Raw genomic sequence first — 18,295 nt, forward strand, 5'->3', positions numbered from 1 at the left:
TACCGAGCCTTCTAATAGCTGAATCCAGAAGCTCTCCCTGTTTATACAAATCCCAAAACCTATTCTACCACTCTGCAATTGTGTTCAGATAAGCTCAAGTCAACAGGCTGCCTTCTGTAGGCAATTTCCAGAGCCACGATACCAAAGCTAAAAAATCCGATTCTGAACTTGTCTTTCCTACCACTACACATTGTGGTGCTAAATACCCCAAATTTCCTGCAGGTAATGTTGTGTGAGAAGAAGGGCCATAGTGTTTCACTATTTTGGGCAGACCAAAATCTCCCAGTTTGGCATTGAGATTAGAATACAATATCACGTTGCTGGTCTACACATTTCTGTGCACAATACAATTGTCCAACTCGTCATGAAGGTAAACAGGAGCAGAGGCTATGTCACAAGAAATTCTATACCGTTGGTCCCAATGCAAAGGCTCCTTCTCCTCATCAAATAAGTGCTTGTCCAAGCTTCTATTTGGCAGGAATTCATAAACCAGGAGCAACTCACTGCTTTCATGGCACCATCCCAAAATCTGCACCAGGTTATGGTGTCTCAGTTGGCTGGTAATGGTGACCTCTGAAACATATTCCCTTTTGCCCTGTTTAAATCCTTGGGATACTCTTTTCACTGCCACAACCTCATTTGTGCCGGACAAAATGCCTGTGTAGACACCTCCGAAGCCGCCTTCTGCGGATAATGGTTTTTACTAAAACTATGAGGTGCAGTGCTCGATTCAGCGTGGGAGAAGCTGCGGGGGTGCTGAGCAAACTGTTCCTCCAATTCAACATATCTTCCTCAAGTGTGCCTGTTTTTCCTGGTGTTGAAATAATAGTACCACAAAACGAATATAAATCCGTAGACGACAAGTAAGCAGGCAGAGAACGCCTTGCTCTGGGCTTGGGCTGGGAATTCTCGAAGAAGGAAAATTCCGAACATAGACTTTGTGGACGACGATCGGGTGGAAGAGGAAAACCCCACTTTGACTTTCTCCGTAAGATAGTCGCGCAGATTTATTCTGTAACCCACAATTGGGGTTTCTGGTTTGGAGATATTATTGGTATTACCAGAGGGGTTAGATAAGAGAAATACCTCAAGCCAATTCATGTCGATTCGTTCCGCCATTGAATTCCACCCACGCATAGCCATTGAATTCCACCCACGCGTCCCAATATGCATCGTTCCTTGAGTCTCTGATTTACAGAATTTTCACTCAATGGAATTTTGGTGACGAAAACAATATTATTGATATCAATTCTAATATGGTAGTCCTCCTGATCGAAATGATCCTTGAACGTGTCAAACTACGAAAATTGCCTGATTGGATGGTGCTCTATCCGTGCTGCCATTGAAAAGGCCAAGCCACCAACTCAATGATCCCAAGTGTTAGGATGAAGAAACGAATTTAAACAGCAAATTAAAACAGAATTATAAACATACAAGACAAATGAGACACAAATGTATCGTGGTTCGGAAAATGCCTACGTCCACACTTGAAGTAGGGGAATCAATCGATTAATAACCAATCTGGTTTTTCACATACACAGCTGCAAGCAGTTCTAGAAATTAACCACTAAAAATGAAATACAATCAGCTCTTAAAGAGATTGCAAGGATAAGTTGAATAGCCAAGATTTTTGGCGGCAAGAGGAAAGAGTCCATTGGACTTCATTTCCAACAATCTCCCACTGAAGGCCAATGAACTGCTGCAACAAGTCGATTCTCCCACTCAGTCCTGCTATCAGTTATTGGAAAGGCCGAGAGAAGCTCGACAGAAATCGAACTTCTCCCACTTAACTGCTTTAGTGAGCACATCAGTTGGATTCATGTCGGTATGAATTTTATCTACATGAAACTTGCCTTCTTCGACCATATGGCGAACATAATGACTGCGAACATCAACATGTTTTGACCACGATTGAGATGTCTGATGTTTAGTCTTAAAAATGGCACTGTTGTTATCACAAAACAAAGAAAAATCTGATTGCTTCAAACCCAGCTCGCTGAACAAGAGTTGCAACCATACCATCTATTTTGCTCCTTCAAAAAGAGCTATATATTCAGCCTCCGCAGTCGATTGAGCAACTGTATGTTGCAATTTTGAAGCCCAACTAATTGCTGCCCCAGCAAATGTGAAAGCATAACCAGAAGTAGACTTTCTTTTGTCTAAGTCACTGGCAAAATCAGAATCAATAAACCCTTACAAAATTGCCTTGTCCTTTCCAAACCATAAACAAAAATCAGAAGTACCTTTGAGATACTTCAAGATATACTTAACCGCCTCCCAATGTGATTTTCCTAGATTAGCCATAAATCTGCTCACCAATCCCACGACATGAGCAATGTTTGGTCGATTAGACACCATAGCATACATGAGGCTTCCAACTACAGATTTGTATGGAATTTTATCCATAAACTCCTTATCTTCTTGTGTTTTAGGACACAATTGAGAAGACAACTGAAAATGGGAGGCTAAGGGTACACAAACAGACTTAGCATCTGCCATACCAAATCTGTCCAAGACTTTTTTAATGTAGTCTTGCTGAGATAGTTTGAGTTCTCTCTTTTTTCTATCCCGAAAAATAGTCATTCCTAGGATCTTCTTTGCTGCCCCTAAATCTTTCATGGCAAATTCCTTTGCTAAATGAGTTTTAAGTTCACTCACAATCCTCATGCTTGTGCTGACCACTAGCATATCATCCACATAAAGGAGAAGAATGATAAATTCACCATTAGGAAGCTTCTTGTAATAGATATAAGGATCATACTGGCTATGAGTAAACTTGTGATCAATCATGAATTTGTCAAATTTAAGATACCACTCTCGGGGGGCTTGCTTAAGCCCATACAAACTGTGTTTCAATCTGTAATAAAGGTGTTCCTGCCCCTTTTTAATGAACCCTTACGGTTGATGCATAAATAGTTCCTCATCAAGGTCGCCATGGAAAAAAGTTGTCTTCACATCTAGCTGTTCAAGTTTAAGATCCCAGGCTACAACTAAGCCCAATACTGCTCGGATGGTAGTCATTTTAACTACTAGCGAGAAAATTTCTTTCAAGTCGAGGTCTTGTTGCTGAGCATATCCGTTTACAACCAGTCTTGCTCAAAATCTTTTGTGACCATCGACTTCATCTTTTAGTTTGTATACCCATTTATTTCTTAATGCCTTTCTATCAAGCGGAAGTGGCACCAAATCCCATGTCTGATTTCTCACTAGTGCGTCCATTTCTTCGCACATTGCAGCATGCCAGTTATCACGGTCTACATTTTTACAAGCCTCTTTATATGTTGCAGGCTTTGTTTGATCATAGATGAGCAAAGAAGGTTCAACCTCTTCACAAAATAGTAAGTCATAATCAGAAAATTTTACAGGAGGTCGCCTCTGTCTGGTTGATTTCCTCAATTGACTCTTTGTTTCAATAGTAGAGTCATTCAATTTTTGTGATCCCTGTTTAAGCACATTAAGATCACTCCCTCTGTTACTTTGTCTTCTAATGTCTATGTTGGTTTTCCTATCTATAGGGTACACGGAAACTTGTGGATTTTTATCCACATTGTGTGCAAGCAATTCGCGGGAGAGAGGGCCTACGGAGACATCATGCTTTGCCTGCATTGACTGTTTGTGTAGGGAGCTCAGTCTGCAGGAGAGGGCTGCCACATCACCATTGGCAGGTTGAGCGCATGGTGGTGGCAGGGAGCCAGCGAAGGCAGGTGAGCATGGGGCAAGTTGGGGTGGGGGGGTCGTGGAGTGAGGGCCCGCGTGGAGCTCACGAGGGAGACAACAGGGAGTGTGCGTGGAGGTTGCGGGAAGCTCACAGGAGAGGGAGCAAGGAGCTTGCAGAGGAGTGGAGGAAGCTGCGGGGGGGTCGAGGGAAGCCTGCAACGTTGGCAGGTCACGCGAGGAGTGATGGGAGGCACAATCTTGCAGAGGTTGTCGTGGAGGTGGGTGTGTGGCCTGCGTAGCATACCGTGAGGAGAGTAGATCACGATGTGCAGAGTGCGATGGATAGAGTGTTGTATGTTGTGCAGAAACCGGTGGAATTTCAGATCACCATGGTTCCTCCATATTTCTTGTGACATCAGTGATATTTTGGGGAGGATTTGCTCTATTTTGCAGACCCCCAAATTATGAATTAAATGAAGACCAAACATTTTCAACACTCATGTCATCATTCTCAGACTGAGAATTGTATTCAACAGATGTAGATGTCATAGGATCTCCCACTGAATGAGAGATCGGAGGCAGAGCGCTGGTAGTCGAATTTTGAAATAGAGACATAGGGACATAATCTGTCTCTAATTTATTTGCATCTTGTAGTGCGAGAAAGGAAGTCTCATGAAAAACTACATCTCTGCTGCGAACAATCCTTTTGTGAACTGAATCCCACAATCTGAAACCAAACTGCTCTTCTCCATACCCCACAAAGATACATTTCAACAACTTTGGATCCAATTTCGTTCGATTTTCCTTGGGTATATGCGAGAAGGCTTCACATCCAAACACATGAAGATGCAAATATGAAATCCTCTTCCCTTTCCATTCCTCTTCAGGAATACCAAAATCCAATTTAGATAATGAACTTCGGTTGATTAAATATACTCTTGTGTTACACGCTTCTGCCCAAAATTCTTTGCCTAAACCTGCATTAGACAACATACATCGTGCCTTTTCAAGAATTGGGGTGGGGGGGCCGTGGAGTGAGGGCCTACGTGGAGCTCATGAGGGAGACAATAGGGAGTGTGCATGGAGGTTGCGGGAAGCTCACAGGAGAGGGAGCAAGGAGCCTGCAGAGGAGTGGAGGAAGCTGCGGGGGGGTTGAGGGAAGCCTGCAACGTTGGCAGGTCACGCGAGGACTGATGGGAGGCACAATCTTGCAGAGGTTGCCGTGGAGGTGGGTGTGTGGACTGCGTAGCATACTGTGAGGAGAGTAGATCACGATGTGCAGAGTGCGATGGATAGAGTGTTGTTTGCTATGTAGAAACTGGTGGAATTTCAGATCACCGTGGTTCCTCCATATTTCTTGTGACATCAGTGATATTTTGGGGAGGATTTGCTCTATTTTGCAGACCCCCAAATTATAAATTAAATGAAGACCAAACATTTTCAACACTCATTTCATCATTCTCAGACTGAGAATTGTATTCAACAGATGTAGATGTCATAGGATCTCCCACTGAATGAGAGATCGGAGGCAGAGTGCTGGTAGTCGAGTTCTGAAATAGAGACATAGGGACATAATCTGTCTCTAATTTATTTGCATCTTGTAGTGCAAGAAAGGAAGTTTCATGAAAAACTACATCTCTGCTGTGAACAATCCTTTTGTGAACTGAATCCCACAATCTGAAACCAAACTGCTCTTCTCCATACCCCATAAAGATACATTTCAGCAACTTTGGATCCAATTTCGTTCGATTTTCCTTGGGTGTATGCGAGAAGGCTTCACATCCAAACACATGAAGATGCAAATATGAAATCCTCTTCCCTTTCCATTCCTCTTTAGGAATACCAAAATCCAATTTAGATGATGAACTTCGGTTGATTAAATATACTCGTGTTACACGCTTTTGCCCAAAATTCTTTGCCTAAACCTGCATTAGACAACATACATCATGCCTTTTCAAGAATTGTTCTATTCATCCTCTCAGCTACACCGTTTTCTTGAAGAGTGAAAGGAACAACCTTGATTCTTCTAATCCCATTATCAGCACAAAAATCATTAAATTCATGTGAACAAAATTCCCCACCGTTATCGGTTTGTAAGCATTTAATCTTATGCCCAATCTGATTTTCAACTAAAGCCTTGAAAATTTTAAATTTTGAAAAGACATCAGATTTCCTAGAAAGCATATAAATCCATACTTTTCTTGTACAATCATCAAGAAAGGTTAAAATATAGTTAGCTCCTCCAATGGAAGTTACCTCGGTAGGCCAAAAAACATCCGAGTCTACAAGCTCCAATGGTGTTGTCTTTGTGTCACGCCCACCTTTCAAAAAACTAACTCTCTTTTGTTTCCCATAAAGGCAATGTTCACAAAAGGCTAAGTCAACAAGTTTGAGGCTCGGAAGCTGATTTCTTGTATGTATAACATGGAGACCTTTCTTGCTAATGTGCCCAAGTCTTTGATGCCAAAGATCCACTTTGCTGTCCTCAATCACCATTGCAGCTCCTATTTCACCATGAGTCTTAAATATGTATAGACTACCCACTTTATTACCATTTGCAATCAGCATGGTACCATGAGTTACCTTCCATATATCTGGGAGAAAATTTACATTAAGACCTTGATCAAAGAGCTGTCCAATGGATATCAAATTCTGCTTCACTTTTGGGACATGGTGAACATCTTTGAGCAACCATGTTTTACCACCTTCTAATGGAAGCAATACATCCCCTTTGCCTATAATTTCACAAGCTTTGTTATCTCCTAAAAAAACATTGCCAAAATGACCTTCATGGTAGTTAATGAACGCTTCAAGACATGAGGTAGCATGATGGGAGGCACCAGAATCAAGCACCCATGAATCTGAAGTAGTGTCGGTTGTTGAAAGGATTAGTACACTATCATCTTTATCATAGACTGTATTTTCTTCGATGTCCCACACTCTCTCTTGTGCCCTTTTGAAGTTTCTACAATCTTTCTTCACATGACCAGCTTTCCCACAAAACCAATATTCACGATTTATGTTTCTAGACTTCGATCTCCTTGCTGATTTCGAATGTCTATGGTCATTATTTATGCCTCTATTATGACTTCTACCTCCATTTTCGGTGCTGACCACCGTTAAGGCTTCACCAGATGAAGGTTCATCATTCTTTCTTCTCAAATCCTCGCTGAGAAGAGTAGTTGCTACATCATTAAAAACCAACTTATTTTTACCGGATATAGATGTGCTAACTGCTGTTACAACGCCATCCCAACTACTTGGTAAAGAAAATAATAACATAACAACCTTGCTTTCATCATCTTGTGTCATCCCCACCGAAGTCGCTTGACTAATCATTGTATTGAATTCATTGATGTGGTTTGCCATAGCACAACATTCCTTCATTTTCAGTTTGTACAAGCACTTCATAATAAACACTTTATTTGCAGTTGATGTCATTTCATACATGGTTGTGAGTCTATCACATACATCTTTTGTTGTTGCATCACCTGTGACATTGAAGAGAACATTGTTGGACAACAAGACAAAAAATGTCGCTCTTGCCTTCTTGTCTAATTTTTCCCATTCTCCATCAGCCATCCCAACTGGTTTCTTCACTTTCCCTTCAAGCGCAAGTGAAAAGTCTTGCTTTATCAGCAAAGACTCCATCTACACCTTCCATAACCCGAAGCTCTGATCGGAGAACTTCTCTATTTTTTATTCTTCCATGATTCTGGAATTTCAACCACCAAAATCTAAACAACGATCTAACCTCACTTTGATACCAATTGTTATGATGAAGAAACGAATTTAAACAATAGATTAAAAGAGAATTATAAACACACAACACAGACAAATGAGACACACAGATTTATTGTGGTTCGGCAATTGCCTACGTCCACACTTGAAGCAGGGAAATCAATCGATTAATAACCAATCTGGTTTTTCACATACACGGCTGCAAGCAGCTCTAGAAATTTACCACTAAAAATGAAATACAATCAACTCTTAAAGAGCTTGCAAGGAGAAGTTGAATAGCCAAGAGTTTTGGCAGCAAGAGGAAGGAGTCTGTTGGACTTCACTTCCAACACCAAGGGTGATTAAAACTCGAAGGGAACCATGAAAAAAGCAAGGTTGCCGCCTGGTGAACTATTATTATTCATGACAACACTTGAAAAATTGTTCTAGATGGGAATTGGTTTGTCATAAGCCGCATAGCCGAAGCTGTCTAGATAAAGGTGAGTAAGATTTCTGGTGAGCATACTAGCCTCCTCAGAGGCTTGCTCAAAGTCGACATCCTTGTAAAATTTGATATCCGTTTGGGGAGGAAAATTAAAATTAACACTCCTCGCAAAATCAACGAAGAAGAGGAGACATAACATTGCAAGATGGTAGTTTCCCATGCATACCACCATTTTTCTAGATGTTTTTCTGTGATAGAGCAACCTCGAACGACCAGGCTTGCAGAACTATGGTGGTGTTATGAGCAGACGATGGTCAGTTTCCATGTGAGAGGAACCAAATGTTTCATCATGATTTCAACAAATGGAAGGATTTGAATTTGAATGGAAATGAATGGAATTTTGGTTTATGTACTTTAATAGTCTTTATATTAGGCTCTTTTTCTTTTTCTTTTCTTTTTTTAAATTGAATTAAGTAGGGGGAGAGAAATTTATATTTTAGCTGGATTCAATAGTGGGATGTTAGTTGGCCACAATTATCTTTTCAGTGGAGCACAAACATCTTGTACAATTATGAAGTGAAGTTTGAGCGCTCCACTATAAAGATCCCTATCTAAGATGGCTAAGTTCCATAGTTTTAGATTGGACTTTGCTTGTATTTATCATTCTATATATATAAAAAAATTCAAAATTTTTATATATTTTTTCTGAATATTCTATTGTATATTATTTATATCTATTTATTAATTATTTATTTAACACACATAAGATATTATATCAAAAATTTATTATAATATATTACAAAATAAAATTTGATGTATTTTAATTTTGACAAATATCCATTTACAATTAACTCTCATAAATTAATTAATCAATTAATTTGCCTCATGAAAAATTAAATGTTTAAAAGAATAAATCTTATATAGTATAGCAAGGGAGCTTATAATTATTTAATCATGATTTCAACAAATGTTTACAAGGAAGGATTTGAATTTGAGTGGAAGGTAATGGAATTTTAGTTTATGCACTTTAATAGTCTTTATAATAGTTTTGTAGACGTATAAATTTGACCACTTTCCTAAATAAATATTTAATATTTATTTTAACCCTATTCCTTCTATTAATTAAATCTTATTTAATTAATTTCTTCATTAAATAAATTACTCAATTTATTTAATTAAATTCACCTAAACCTTTTCTATCTTTTAATTAAATAAATCACTTTATTTAATTAAATCCCTTTTCTCCCTTTTTAATTAAATTTACATTTAATTAAATTAATCCTTGCAAATTAAATTAATCCTTTTTAATTAAATTTACATTTACATTTAATTAAATTAATTCATGTATGTAAATCAAACATCACTCGTTCTTGGAGTTATCATTCCTAAGTCACTTGCTCAGTGATGTGAGAGAAAAAATTTGACTTTAGAGATCCTGTGAGATAGAGAAAAATGGAACACCCCTTGGGAAGTTGAACTAATTGGATTAGTTCATATACTTGCACCAAGAGCCTCATTGGTGTGTGGGTCTTTTAGATTTGAGTTATTCATTTTCATCACCACATTTTCCCGCATACATTTATGGAGCCTATCGGGCACATCCCCATAAATAACATAATTTTTGTGTAGGACAAGGATTACAAGCATGCTCGAATACCCTTTTAGCACATCTATGGAAAACAGTAGCACATTCATCACACTATTTAGCTTATAGGACCCTTCTTATAGCGCTTTGGAGCTTGTTTTTAGTGTTTAACATTCTTTTTTTTTTTTTTACACATAGAAGTATCAGTGTAGCACATTTGGAAATCAGAGTAGCACGTAGGAGCCATCCTTTAGTGCTTTTATAGCTTTCTGTCATGCATTTGTGCAAAATTTCAGTGCATAACTCTGATAGAGAAAAGGGATGGTTTGTAACAGAGTTAGAAAATTAGGCTTGTGTAAGCCCGCCTAAGGTTTTAATTTTTTTCACTAACTTTCTTTTATTGGAGGTTAATAATCATTTCTTGCAGATTGGAGAAGTTAGATTTAGGAATTTGATTGTTCTTTTTTCCTAGCTTTTCAAGCTGGTTTAAAAAGAATTCATTTCCCATTGGCTAAAAATAACCTCATCATTTATTTGGTGTTTAAAAGAAAACCCTACTTTCTATTTTGCAAAAGGTTAAAAAGAACTACAAACAAACCTTTATTTTTGCAACATTAAAAAGGATTTCACTTTCATTTTGTTGCAACTAAAAAGAACCTCATCATTTCTTTGGTGTTTAAAACAAGACCTTACTTTCTATTTTGCAAAAGGTTAAAAAGAACTGCAAACAAATATTTTTGCAAAGTTAAAAGGGTCTCACTTTTATTTTGGTGCAGACTGAAAAAAGCTCATTTTCTTTGGTACAAAATAAAAAGAACCTCATTGATGATTGGTTAAACGATTTTCATTTTGTTGACCAATACACAATTTTATTTTTTGTTGACTAGGTTTATTTTCCAAAGTTTTGAAACACACATTTTTCTATGAAGAGCTAAAAAGAACACCATGTTTGTTGGAGCAACATCTCCAAATAGATCTTAGCAAATCATTACCTTGAAATTTAAAAAGAATATTGTTTGTCTTGTCTCAAAAGTGGAAGGTATATGCTCTCCCCTTAATTGGGTGACCAAAATACCAAGCCACTATTTCTTGCCTTCTTTTAATTCAAGTACTTAAATCCTTTAGAAGGTCTGCCCTCTTGAGTTTCCCTTAGGGAACCATTAATGGCCGGTGAGAGGGGAACGACTTTATTTCCAAGTGTTCCAACCCACTATAATTAAATGTGGAAGCTGATGAAAGTCCACTTTAACGGGTTTTCCTTAATGATTATTCGTCCCCCAGTGTCTTTAAGATACGCAAAGCCTTTGTTCTGAAGGTTGGGAATCCTTTTAAGGGAGTTTATCATTCAAGACCGAACATAAACCTGATTAAGAACCTTAGCATTAGAGAATTTGAATTGAGTCAGTCTCCAAACATTGGCAATATCATAGTGCAAGGGTGGGAAATAATCTGCCCCCAACATCACTCACCATATCTCCCAAGATAACTATTCAATTGTGAAGCAATTCACTTTGGGTTAATTTCTAGCAAAAGGTAAAAAAACGAGCGCCCCTTAGGGGGTGACAAGGTTGTTTGAGATGACGGAGTATCAAGACTAGTGGGCTATGATATTGTTGATGGCCTTTGAATAAAGAGTCTTCTTGATATGTCTTCTTTGAAATCCAAACTAGTGAAAACATCCTCAAAGGAACGTACACTACTTGTTTAGCATAGACAAATTGTTATCTCTTTTATATGTCATGTTTTCAACTCATTTTTAGAAAATCATCCATCAAATCGCAAGTGTTATTTTGTAACATCATAGCAGAAGCAAAGAAATCAGGACAGTTAGTACATGTTGGTCATAAAATGGGCTTTGTACTACTTTTTAAGCTATGTTGGTTAAGTATGTTAGTGTCGTCGAGGGTAGTTGTCCATTGCATGATAGTTCCCCATGGATGGTAACCGCAACCCTCAACCGTGTCTTTCTATATGCTCTTGTACTTGTTGTTGGAGACACGGATGTAGAGAATGATTATTGTACTAGAAATTTTGGCATTAATGAAAGCATTGCTCTGCATTGCTAGTTACTATTATATCCTATGGTTATCATCTGACTGTTGATATGCAATATTAATAACACACCCCATGAGGGAAACATCTGGCGCCATTTCCTAGACATACGTGGGAAAGGAAGGAGTGGATGAATTACAGACATGATGGGCCCAACCATCGGTGAGATTAATCCAGAGGCCGATGATGCATAAACGAAACTCTACAATGGAGAGGACACTACAACGAGGGAACTCTCAATTCTGCTTCAGGTGACCATCGAGACCTACATTCGAGGAGAGGCCATAGAGGTTGAAGTCCCAGCAAGAGTCATGTGGACTGCACTAGAAGTTAGCCCCACAACTAATCGGTTGATGAACCACCTCCTCCGGTTGCTTGCACATGCATCACTGGCACAACGAACCCGCTTGGAGGAGATTGTCTGTGAGGAGCGATGCCAATAGGTCCTCCGACACTACAAAGAAAACAATCATCATTGGGAAGTAAATCGTGATGGCAAGAGGCGAAGGGGAAATTGAACCCTGAACCTTTGGGAGGAATAAAGCAATACTGTAATAATCCTGACACAATGTTGACATAAATTGTGGCCGAAAGGGAAAATAATATTTTTTTTTTGTTTTGTGTACATGGCGTGTGCTTTCTATGCATAGAAGTAATTTATGCCCAAAACACTAAATAAGAACAAAAATAAAAAGATACAAAGTGATGAATGGGAAGTTGCACAAAGAGCGTTGAATCATAGACATCAGATAGAACGAAGGAGTAGGCTAAGGAAGATTCCTAGGGGACGACCGACCGAGGGGTTGCTCGAAGAGAACCCAGGAGGTGTCACGGAGGTTGCAGAGGTAGAGATAGATGGAGAGAATTACACTATCATAGGGTTGCTCGAAGGGAACCTAGATGGAGTCACGAAGGGTCTGAAGGATAACTCTACAGTTTGCTAGAATACCACCGTAGGGTAAGAAGTCGCAAATATTATAAAAGAGTTTGGAACAAGAATGACTTCCTTTGTAACTTGGTTGAAATGCTCTAAAACCCTACTTAATAGGCTAAAAACATGGAGAGTCATTCTTCCAACTTCCCAGGGGATAAAACCATGAAAATCCTTGAGGTTACACCTTATTGACACCATCCATGTTAGGTTTTTTGAAGATTGTAGTCATTGTTTCCTTATGCAAACAAAATTCACTCAATTAGCCCTTCGAGTTGGATATTGCCAAACACAAATTGAATACAATAAAAAAACCCATAACCTTGGGTCCATTTGACAGTTAGACCAATTTAGGCTCATTGAGTAACTTCTCACTCAATCTCCCTATCATAGTGGTATCAGAGCTTGAGTAAGATTCAGGTGAAAAGAGAAAACAAATTGACTTAGGATCAATAGAATCCTTAAAAGAAAACATGGTGACTAATGTTGAGTTAGCCAAGAAGGTCAAAGACCAAGATGAAGAAAATAGAGCACTCAAAGAGAGGTTAGAGCAACTAGCAATAAAACTAGTTGAAGTTGAAGTTAAGATTGAAGAAGTCCATGATAAGGTTGGAGATAAGGGGAAAATGGTGGCAATAGAAGATGAGGTTCCCATACTTGACCCTGTTCTTGAGCAAGAACCATTCTTGAAGGCTTTGAGAGCTGAGTGGTAAAACCTTAGAGGGAGTGGCTCTTTTTAGTGGAAAGATGGATCCAGATGCTCTTATAGAATGGATTGAAGGCCTAGAAAACCATTTTGAATGTTATGGAATAATTGAAACATAAAAGGTTAAAGTAGCAAAATCAAGGTTGAGAGGGGCAGCCTTAACTTGGTGGAAGTTCATCCAAGAGGAAAGGGTGAAAGAGGGTAAACAACCAATAGCCACCTGGAAAGCAATGGTATCCAAGATTAGAGAAACCTATTTTCTTGAAGACTACAAAATCTAACTACATAGGAAAAGACAAAACTTGAGACAAAAAGACTTAGATGTCAGTAGCTGTGAGGAGTTACTCAATAAGCCTAAATTTGGTCTAGTTTGTCAAATGGACCCAAGGATATGCTTTTATAATGCATTAAATTAGTGTTTGGTAGCAACCAACTCCAAACCCACACTTCTCCTCAAACAACCTCACTATTGTGTGCTATGCAACATTGTTCTTGTTTGCTTTCTCAAGTTACTCAAAGTTACTCAACATAGGTCCACACCCCTAAATGGTGTCTTGATTGCCATGATTGGTTCCTTTAGGTTATTTGTATGTATTTCCATTGATTTAGACAAGTTTGGAAGGCTCATGTATCATTTGGTCAATCGAGTTCAAACTTTTGTGAAAATAGGGCTAAAAAGGGCTACTAGCCCGTGGAGGGCTAATTGAGTGAAAATTACTTGCATAGGGAAACGATAACCAAAAAATTCACAAAGACTAACATGGATGGTGTCAATAAGGTGTAAACTCATTAATTTTCATGGTTTTAGCCCCTGAGAAGTTTGTAGAATGACTGTCCACGTTTTTAGGCTAATAAGTAGGGTTTGAGAGGGTTTCAACCAAGTTACAAAGGAAGTCACTCTTATACCACACACCAAGCTCCCAAACTCTTTTATAATCTCTACCCAATCACTTTGAACTATTTTCTAACCCTACCCTATACTTTCATTACACCAAACACTTGCCATACAACACTAGAATAATTAAGAAAAGCACTGTCATTGTCAAACCACTGTTTTTCGTACACTATACAAGGTTAGATCACCATAGAAAACTTCATCAATGCATATATCAACCTCCAATAATTTTTTTTATCCCTCTCACAATATTCCAAAGTATGAATGTGTTCATAAAGAAAACTTGGATTCACAAAGGCATTAATTTCCCAAAACTGGGCACTTGCTGCCAGCCACTACTTCAACACACTCAGACATTAATAACTTCCAAACTAGAAACGAATGGTCCAATCACTTCAGTGGAGTCTTAGAAAACATGATTAAGAGAAATATGTCCAAGCTTCATAAAGATCCAACAGTTCAATAAACAATTATCATCTCTGCACCAAGACCAATGTTGACTATCATAAATCTGGAAAATGTATGTTTGTTGCCAACTAGAGTTAACACACACTTGCAAGATGAAAAGTACATTGTGTGGAGCTCCAAATGCATCCAAAATTCATTGTAAACTAGTGCAGACCTCTTCCTCAAGTTTTCTCACTCAAATTGGTCTTGAGCATAAACAAGTTTGGTCTTACTCATGTTGCTAGCCAAATCCATTTCCAATTTGCCTAGCATATGCTCAAAAACTATTCTTTCTCACAACCCTGGATAAAAATGTGAAGTGTTTACACTATAAATTTTCCATACAACTTGTCTAAGCCCATCCATGGGAGCCCAAACCTGGATTTAGACAAGTTGATGCATTTTTTAGGCCCAAACCCTTGACAGGGCAGTCAAAAGCTAAAAATGAAACAAATTTGTATAATCAACTTCCAAATGCTTAACATATGAAACTAATACATCAAATGCCTTAAATGTTCATTAAGAAAAATCTCCAACAAGTATAGTACATAAAGAAATTGTCCTAGTATGGATTGTCACAAGAAAATGAGTCAAAACACCATTAAAAAGCCATAATTCTTGATATTTCCAATTGAGAATGTCTTCGAAAACAATTGCCTTTTCTTGTGCTTAATAGTACAAGTGTATGATTGTAAGTACTCAACCCATTTAACATGCCTATGATTTAACTTATCTTGTGAATTCAAGAAACTCAAAGCCTGATTATCTATATAAACAACAAACTCCTTTAGAAACAAATAATGTCTCTAGTTTCTAAGTCCTTGAACTAAAGAATAGAGTTCCAAATCATAGGAAGAGTACTTCTTTTTAGCATCATTCAAATTTTCACTAAAGAAAGCTACAAGTCTATTATCCCGACTTAACACTGCACCTACATCAATATTAATAGCATCACATTCAATAGTAAATAACTTGTCAAAACTAGGAAGTATAAGCACTGGTTGAGAAGCAACCTTGGTTTTCAAAAGTTCAAACCCCCTATTTGCTGCATCTATCCACTGAAACTTTACCTTAGCTCCACCTTTTATAGTATCAAGCATTGGTGCACAAATCTCACTAAACCCTCTGATGATCTTCTTGTAGAACTATGCTAAGTCATGAAAACTACGAACTTCACTTGCTGATTTGGGTGTAGGCCAATTTGTGGTGGCTTCCACCTTGGTTTTATCCATTTTCAAATCTCCACCTGAGATCACAAAGCCAAGATAAACCAATTCCTGCTTCATAAAATCACACTTTTCCAAATTGATTGTCAGTTGTTCATCATATAACTTGTTCAAAATAATTTCAAGATGCTTCAAATGTTATTCTTTAACTTTACTCAATATTAGTATGTCATCTAAGTACACCACTACAAATCTACTAATGAAATCATGCAACACTTCATTCATGAGTCTCATGAATGTACTTGGGGCACTAGAAAGACCAAATGGCATAACTAGCCACTCATAAAGACTCTCATTTGTTTTGAAAGTTTTTTTCCATTCATCACCTTCTTTTATCTTGATCTAGTGATAACCACTCTTGAGGTAAATTTTTGTGAAATACTTTGCACCTCCCAAACAATCCATCAAATCCTCAATCCTTGGAATAGGAAATCTATACCTGATAGTGATTTTATTTATGGCTCTTGAATATGTGCATAATCTCCATGTACCTCCTTTCTTAGGTGCTAAAAAGATAGGTACTGCACAAGGACTTATGCTTTTTCTTATTAGATTTTGATCTAGGAGTTCTTGCACTTGTCTTGCCACTTCTTTGTTTTGTTTAGGTGTCATCTTATAGGCTGCTTCGTTTGGCAAAGAGGCTCCTGGTATGAAGTCTATTTGATGGCTAATGGCTCTAGGAGGTGGTAAAGTTGCAGGTGTTCCATCCCTTATGATTTCCTTAAAGTTATCAAGTATTTGTTGCACTTCTTATGGTAGCTCAACTTTCTTCTCCTTCTTTTCTTCCTTGGGTGTCACTATGAGTGAAAATTTGACTCCTTTTTCCTCTTCAAGTGTGTTAATAAACTCTTTCTCATTCACTATTAAAATATTTTGATTCTTTGAACTGCTGCCCTCTTTCTCTTCATTTATAGACTTAATTTTGTATGTAACGCCATCTTTCTAAAATTTGTAGGAGTTTTTTTCACCATTGTGTATGGATTTCCTATCAAATTGCCAATGCCTACCAAGAAGTAGATGGCAAGCATCCATTGGAAGAATATCACATAAGATCTTGTCTTGATACCCTCATATGGTGAATTCTACCCATGTTTGTTCATTGAAAAAAACATGCTACTCCCTATTAAACCATGTGACTCTATAAGGATGTGTGTGAGGGATTCTTTCTAGTTTGAGTTTCCTCACTTCTTCTTTTGAAACTATGTTAACTGTGGATCCTGAATCAATAACCACCTTGCATACCTTTCCCATAATCTTCCACTTAAATCTGAACAATGACCTTCTTTGAATAGGTTCCTCCTTGACTGGCTCCTTTATCAAGACTCTTCTCATCATCAAACTCTCACCATCTTCTGATGTCAAGCTCACTTCATGAGCTTTGTTGCTAGCTGCATTTTCTTGCACATAGTTCACTTTTCTTTCACCTCCTTGTGATGAAGTGGGTTTCTCTAGACATCTGTAGGCAGGATGTCTCAACTTCTGATAGTTGTAGCATTTCATGGTGGAGAAGTAGGACCCTCTTCCTGATCCACTAGATCTATCTCTACCTGGGTTGCTAGATCTGCTTCCTCTATAGATGCTCTTGCTATATGAATCCCCACTTTGCTCAATAAGTTTGGATTCTCCTTGGGACCTTTGATCTCCTCTTTCACCAAAACTTCCTCTATGGCCTCTACCATCTCTACCCCTACCTCTTCCTCTATTGCTTTGCTCTTTCTTTTTCTTAATCTTTTGTTCCACTTTAAGTGCTAGTTAATAACACTTGCGTACTGTTTGTGGACATAACAAACTCATCTCTTCCTGTATGTTCCATCTCAATCCATTCAAGTACCTTGCTACTTTTATACTCTCATCCTCTACTACCTTGGATCTCATGCATAGTTTTTGAAACTCCTTAGTGCAACTACTGACATCTAAGTCTTTTTGTCTTTTCCTATGTAGTTGGATTTCATAGTCTTCAAGAAGATAGGTTTCTCTAATTTTGGCTACCATTGCTTTCCAAGTGGCTATTGGTTGCTTACCCTCTTTCACCCTTTCCTCTTGGATGAACTTCCACCAAGTTAAAGTTGCCCCTCTCAACCTTGATTTTTCTACTTTAACCTTTTGTGCTTCAGTTATTCCATCACATTCAAAATGGTTTTCTAGGCCTTCAATCCATTCTATAAGAGCATCTAGATCCATCTTTCCACTGAAAAAAGCCACTCCTTCTAAGCTTTTACCACTCATGACTCTCTGGTGCAGGAGCACCCTTGCAGAATCCTTCTCTTTCTTTGTCTTGTTTGTGTTATGCTTCTTTAGAAGCCATTATACATAAAATAATGAGCCATGTGCTCATAGGTCCTAGGTAGGGTCCTAGAGGAGATCTTAGGGGTCATAAGTCAAGATTGTGATTTTCTTGAAAATGGAGAGTATGTGTGTCTTGGAGGTGTTTAGGGGTCCTTCATATCATGGTGGTGTCCTTAGGTTGGCCCATTGTAGGTCTAGGAGTCATGAAGAGCAACATTGGGGAGGTTGCTCAAAAGTTGCAAAAGTTGCATGACAACTTTTAAAAGTTGTCAAGCAACTTTTCCACCATGATGTTCAAAATCCTTAGGTTGGCATGGACAACACTAAATGTGGCACACCAACTGA

The 18,295-nt window shown here is 38.2% G+C and overlaps 1 protein-coding gene across 1 annotated transcript; it reads right to left on the reverse strand.

Annotated features, from left to right (window-relative positions):
* Window positions 1-325: 325 nt before the first annotated feature.
* LOC131048731 (L-type lectin-domain containing receptor kinase IX.1-like) lies at window positions 326-1,173 on the reverse strand. The gene is made up of 3 exons (XM_057982799.2): window positions 1,087-1,173; window positions 767-899; window positions 326-684 (listed from the first exon to the last, which is right to left on the reverse strand). The coding sequence occupies exons 1-3, from the start codon at window positions 1,171-1,173 to the stop codon at window positions 326-328; spliced, it is 579 nt and encodes a 192-aa protein (XP_057838782.2).
* Window positions 1,174-18,295: the final 17,122 nt, after the last annotated feature.

The sequence above is a fragment of the Cryptomeria japonica genome, chromosome 11 (assembly GCF_030272615.1).
Source record: "Cryptomeria japonica chromosome 11, Sugi_1.0, whole genome shotgun sequence".
Classification (NCBI taxonomy): domain Eukaryota; kingdom Viridiplantae; phylum Streptophyta; class Pinopsida; order Cupressales; family Cupressaceae; genus Cryptomeria; species Cryptomeria japonica.

What these genes read in the sequence shown, in the direction of transcription:
- LOC131048731 (XM_057982799.2), bottom strand. Translation starts at nt 1,173, where the DNA reads ATGCATATTGGGACGCGTGGGTGGAATTCAATGGCTATGCGTGGGTGG. An exon ending in TCGACATGAATTGGCTTGAG is followed by an intron (nt 900 to 1,086) that starts GTATTTCTCTTA and finishes GAGAATTCCCAG; the next exon opens with CCCAAGCCCAGAGCAAGGCG. An exon ending in TATGTTGAATTGGAGGAACA is followed by an intron (nt 685 to 766) that starts GTTTGCTCAGCA and finishes CATTATCCGCAG; the next exon opens with AAGGCGGCTTCGGAGGTGTC.